Source organism: Osmerus eperlanus, chromosome 3 (genome assembly GCF_963692335.1).
Source record: "Osmerus eperlanus chromosome 3, fOsmEpe2.1, whole genome shotgun sequence".
Lineage (NCBI taxonomy): Eukaryota > Metazoa > Chordata > Actinopteri > Osmeriformes > Osmeridae > Osmerus > Osmerus eperlanus.
The window spans coordinates 21,445,754-21,451,753 of NC_085020.1; the positions used below are offsets into that span (position 1 = coordinate 21,445,754).

The following is a 6,000-nucleotide window of genomic DNA, read 5'->3' on the forward strand; positions in this document are numbered from 1 at the left end:
GAATTAGAGAGAGCAGCTTTGAAGAATTTGTCTGCACCGACATGGAATGACCTAATGGTAGTATGGTCTGGCTTGCTTAACTGCATTAGTTTCAGGGTAGTTTGTTGTGGTTGTGTTGTGGTTGTGTCTCTGTGTTAATGTCAGGTAAAGTTCAACATTAAAGCAGCACAGTGGACTGGTAGGTTGTGGTCCTGTCTCTCACTGATCAAACACAACAAGGAGGTCAAAGGTGTTGATGTGTCTGATGGTGGTCTGGTGGTTAAACCATAGATACATAAAGAGAAGACCAACACCACATGTTAATGAAATAATATTAAATAACAGCTCCCTCTCACTGTGTAGCTCTACCTCATGGTCTGAACATAACCAGGCTATGAGTTCTGACTTTGTTTAGTAGAAATGTCACATGATGATCCTGAATCTAATGATGACATTATACTTCAAATGATTTATTGTGTGTTGTCAATGAATGTGTGTGGCCTACCTACCTGTATACACTATACACAGACGGCTTCTTCACATCATGTCACCATCATCATATAACATTGAACACCAGCAGAGGTCAGTACATACCCTTCCTCATTAGAAGGTCCTCCTCCATCACTAAACACGATAGGTCGACCCATAGACTTGTCACTCTTCATGGACACACAGCTGGGTACAGGTGAGGCTGGTCTCTGCTGTCTCATCCTGTCAACAAACACGACAAAGTGTCTTACAAACATAAATAACTAAAGTAGACACCACAGATATATCATACTGTCCAACATGTGTTGCTGTAGTCATTCATCAGTAGGGTCCGATCCAGGCTTAAATGTTGCTGTTAAACTTGAATGAGAGTCAGACGGGCAGGTTTCCAGACCTGTTGTTACTCTGTATCTCTCACTGTGAACCTTTACCACATTGGTCTGTATGTCAGCCAGGCTGGCAGTCAGCATCTCTAACCCTGTGTTTTAGTAGGGATGTGATGAGGGATACTTTAGTATCTACAGTCAGCAGCTCTAACCCTGTGTTTTAGTAGGGATGTGATGAGGGATACTTTAGTATCTACAGTCAGCAGCTCTAACCCTGTGTTTTAGTAGGGATGTGATGAGGGATACTTTAGTATCTACAGTCAGCATCTCTAACCCTGTGTTTTAGTAGGGATGTGATGAGGGATACTTTAGTATCTACAGTCAGCAGCTCTAACCCTGTGTTTTAGTAGGGATGTGATGAGGGATAATTTAGTATCTACAGTCAGCCTCTCTAACCGTGTGTTTTAGTAGGGATGTGATGAGGGATACTTTAGTATCTACAGTCAGCTTCTCTAACCCTGTGTTTTAGTAGGGATGTGATGAGGGATACTTTAGTATCTACAGTCAGCATCTCTAACCCTGTGTTTTAGTAGGGATGTGATGAGGGATACTTTAGTATCTACAGTCAGCATCTCCAACCCTGTGTTTTAGTAGGGATGTGATGAGGGATACTTTAGTATCTACAGTCAGCATCTCTAACCCTGTGTTTTAGTAGGGATGTGATGAGGGATACTTTAGTATCTACAGTCAGCATCTCTAACCCTGTTTTAGGTTAACCAGCAGAGGTCAGTACATACCCTTTCTCATTAGAAGGTCCTCCTCCATCACTGAACATGATAGGTCGACCCATAGACTTATCACTCTTCATGGACACACAGCTGGGTACAGGTGAGGCTGGTCTCTGCTGTCTCATCCTGTCAACAAACACAACAAAGTGTCTTACAAACATAAATCACTAAAGTAGACACCACAGATATATCATACTGTCCAACATGTGTTGCTGTAGTCATTCATCAGTAGGGTCAGATCCAGGCTTAAATGTTGCTGTTCAACATGAATGAGAGTCAGACAGGCAGGTTTCCAGACCTGTTGTTACTCTGTATCTCTCACTGTGAACCTTTACCACATGGTCTGTATGTCAGCCAGGCTGGCAGTCAGCAGCTCTAACCCTGTGTTTTAGTAGGGATGTGATGAGGGATACTTTAGTATCTACAGTCAGCATCTCTAACCCTGTGTTTTAGTAGGGATGTGATGAGGGATACTTTAGTATCTACAGTCAGCATCTCTAACGCTGTTTTAGGTTAACCAGCAGAGGTCAGTACATACCCTTTCTCATTAGAAGGTCCTCCTCCATCACTGAACATGATAGGTCGACCCATAGACTTGTCACTCTTCATGGACACACAGCTGGGTACAGGTGAGGCTGGTCTCTGCTGTCTCATCCTGTCAACAAACACAACAAAGTGTCTTACAAACATAAACATTTAAAGTAGAGCCACAAGATGTGTTGCTAAAATAATTCATTGGAATTGTCAGAACCAGGCTTGACTGTTGCTGTTCAACATGAATGAGAGTCAGACAGGCAGGTTTCTAGAGCTGTTGTTACTCTTTATCTCTCACTGTGAACCTTTACCACATGGTCTGTATGTCAGCCAGGCTGGCAGTCAGCAGCTCTAACCCTGTGTTTTAGTAGGGATGTGATGAGGGATACTTTAGTATCTACAGTCAGCATCTATAACCCTGTGTTTTAGTAGGGATGTGATGAGGGATACTTTAGTATCTACAGTCAGCAGCTCTAACCCTGTGTTTTAGTAGGGATGTGATGAGGGATACTTTAGTATCTACAGTCAGCATCTCTAACCCTGTGTTTTAGTAGGGATGTGATGAGGGATACTTTAGTATCTACAGTCAGCAGCTCTAACCCTGTGTTTTAGTAGGGATGTGATGAGGGATAATTTAATATCTACAGTCAGCCTCTCTAACCGTGTGTTTTAGTAGGGATGTGATGAGGGATACTTTAGTATCTACAGTCAGCCTCTCTAACCCTGTGTTTTAGTAGGGATGTGACGAGGGATACTTTAGTATCTACAGTCAGCCTCTCTAACCCTGTGTTTTAGTAGGGATGTGATGAGGGATACTTTAGTATCTACAGTCAGCATCTCTAACCCTGTGTTTTAGTAGGGATGTGATGAGGGATACTTTAGTATCTACAGTCAGCCTCTCTAACCCTGTGTTTTAGTAGGGATGTGATGAGGGATACTTTAGTATCTACAGTCAGCATCTCTAACCGTGTTTTAGGTTAACCAGCAGAGGTCAGTACATACCCTTTCTCATTAGAAGGTCCTCCTCCATCACTGAACATGATAGGTCGACCCATAGACTTGTCACTCTTCATGGACACACAGCTGGGTACAGGTGAGGCTGGTCTCTGCTGTCTCATCCTGTAAACAAACACAACAAAGTGTCTTACAAACATAAATCACTAAAGTAGACACCACAGATATATCATACTGTCCAACATGTGTTGCTGTAGTCATTCATCAGTAGGGTCAGATCCAGGCTTAAATGTTGCTGTTCAACATGAATGAGAGTCAGACAGGCAGGTTTCCAGACCTGTTGTTACTCTGTATCTCTCACTGTGAACCTTTACCACATGGTCTGTATGTCAGCCAGGCTGGCAGTCAGCATCTCTAACCCTGTGTTTTAGTAGGGATGTGATGAGGGATACTTTAGTATCTACAGTCAGCAGCTCTAACCCTGTGTTTTAGTAGGGATGTGATGAGGGATACTTTAGTATCTACAGTCAGCATCTCTAACGCTGTTTTAGGTTAACCAGCAGAGGTCAGTACATACCCTTTCTCATTAGAAGGTCCTCCTCCATCACTGAACATGATAGGTCGACCCATAGACTTGTCACTCTTCATGGACACACAGCTGGGTACAGGTGAGGCTGGTCTCTGCTGTCTCATCCTGTCAACAAACACAACAAAGTGTCTTACAAACGTAAACATTTAAAGTAGAGCCACAAGATGTGTTGCTAAAATAATTCATTGGAATTGTCAGAACCAGGCTTGACTGTTGCTGTTCAACATGAATGAGAGTCAGACAGGCAGGTTTCCAGAGCTGTTGTTACTCTTTATCTCTCACTGTGAACCTTTACCACATGGTCTGTATGTCAGCCAGGCTGGCAGTCAGCAGCTCTAACCCTGTGTTTTAGTAGGGATGTGATGAGGGATACTTTAGTATCTACAGTCAGCCTCTCTAACCCTGTGTTTTAGTAGGGATGTGATGAGGGATACTTTAGTATCTACAGTCAGTATCTCTAACCCTGTGTTTTAGTAGGGATGTGACGAGGGATACTTTAGTATCTACAGTCAGCCTCTCTAACCCTGTGTTTTAGTAGGGATGTGATGAGGGATACTTTAGTATCTACAGTCAGCATCTCTAACCCTGTGTTTTAGTAGGGATGTGATGAGGGATACTTTAGTATCTACATTCAGCATCTCTAACCCTGTGTTTTAGTAGGGATGTGATGAGGGATACTTTAGTATCTACAGTCAGCATCTCTAACCCTGTGTTTTAGTAGGGATGTGATGAGGGATACTTTAGTATCTACAGTCAGCATCTCTAACCCTGTTTTAGGTTAACCAGCAGAGGTCAGTACATACCCTTTCTCATTAGAAGGTCCTCCTCCATCACTGAACATGATAGGTCGACCCATAGACTTGTCACTCTTCATGGACACACAGCTGGGTACAGGTGAGGCTGGTCTCTGCTGTCTCATCCTGTCAACAAACACAACAAAGTGTCTTACAAACATAAATCACTAAAGTAGACACCACAGATATATCATACTGTCCAACATGTGTTGCTGTAGTCATTCATCAGTAGGGTCAGATCCAGGCTTAAATGTTGCTTTTCAACATGAATGAGAGTCAGACAGGCAGGTTTCCAGAGCTGTTGTTACTCTTTATCTCTCACTCTGAACCTTTACCACATGGTCTGTATGTCAGCCAGGCTGGCAGTCAGCAGCTCTAACCCTGTGTTTTAGTAGGGATGTGATGAGGGATACTTTAGTATCTACAGTCAGCAGCTCTAACCCTGTGTTTTAGTAGGGATGTGATGAGGGATACTTTAGTATCTACAGTCAGTATCTCTAACCCTGTGTTTTAGTAGGGATGTGACGAGGGATACTTTAGTATCTACAGTCAGCCTCTCTAACCCTGTGTTTTAGTAGGGATGTGATGAGGGATACTTTAGTATCTACAGTCAGCATCTCTAACCCTGTGTTTTAGTAGGGATGTGATGAGGGATACTTTAGTATCTACAGTCAGCATCTCTAACCCTGTGTTTTAGTAGGGATGTGATGAGGGATACTTTAGTATCTACAGTCAGCAGCTCTAACCCTGTGTTTTAGTAGGGATGTGATGAGGGATAATTTAGTATCTACAGTCAGCCTCTCTAACCGTGTGTTTTAGTAGGGATGTGATGAGGGATACTTTAGTATCTACAGTCAGCCTCTCTAACCCTGTGTTTTAGTAGGGATGTGATGAGGGATACTTTAGTATCTACAGTCAGCCTCTCTAACCCTGTGTTTTAGTAGGGATGTGATGAGGGATACTTTAGTATCTACAGTCAGCATCTCTGACCCTGTGTTTTAGTAGGGATGTGATGAGGGATACTTTAGTATCTACAGTCAGCCTCTCTAACCCTGTGTTTTAGTAGGGATGTGATGAGTGATACTTTAGTATCTACAGTCAGCCTCTCTAACCGTGTGTTTTAGTAGGGATGTGATGAGGGATACTTTAGTATCTACAGTCAGCAGCTCTAACCCTGTGTTTTAGTAGGGATGTCATGAGGGATACTTTAGTATCTCCAGTCAGCATCTCTAACCCTGTATTTTAGTAGGGATGTGATGAGGGATACTTTAGTATCTACAGTCAGTATCTCTAACCCTGTGTTTTAGTAGGGATGTGATGAGGGATACTTTAGTATCTACAGTCAGCCTCTCTAACCCTGTTTTAGGTTAACCAGCAGAGGTCAGTACATACCCTTCCTCATTAGAAGGCCCTCCTCCATCACTGAACATGATAGGTCGATTCATAGACTTGTCACTCTTCATGGACACACAGCTGGGTACAGGTGAGGCTGGTATCTGCTGGATTGGGCTTCAACACAACAGAGACAGACCTTCAGTCTCTCATTT

General features: G+C 43.0%; 1 protein-coding gene across 11 annotated transcripts in view; it reads right to left on the reverse strand.

Annotated features, from left to right (window-relative positions):
• LOC134017786 (protein NLRC3-like) overlaps positions 1-6,000 on the reverse strand; it is a 168,620-nt gene that overhangs the window by 156,698 nt on the left and 5,922 nt on the right. For 7 of the 11 annotated variants that reach the window (XM_062457801.1, XM_062457798.1, XM_062457800.1 and 4 more), the window contains exon 4: positions 5,846-5,962. The exons of 2 other annotated variants lie outside the window; for them this stretch is intronic. In XM_062457801.1, the coding sequence (XP_062313785.1) occupies positions 5,846-5,962 (117 nt within the window). Of the gene's footprint in view, positions 1-573; positions 691-1,591; positions 1,709-2,120; positions 2,232-5,845; positions 5,963-6,000 lie in introns of those variants that run through there. 2 more of the 11 variants (XM_062457809.1, XM_062457811.1) reach the window with 2 other exon arrangements.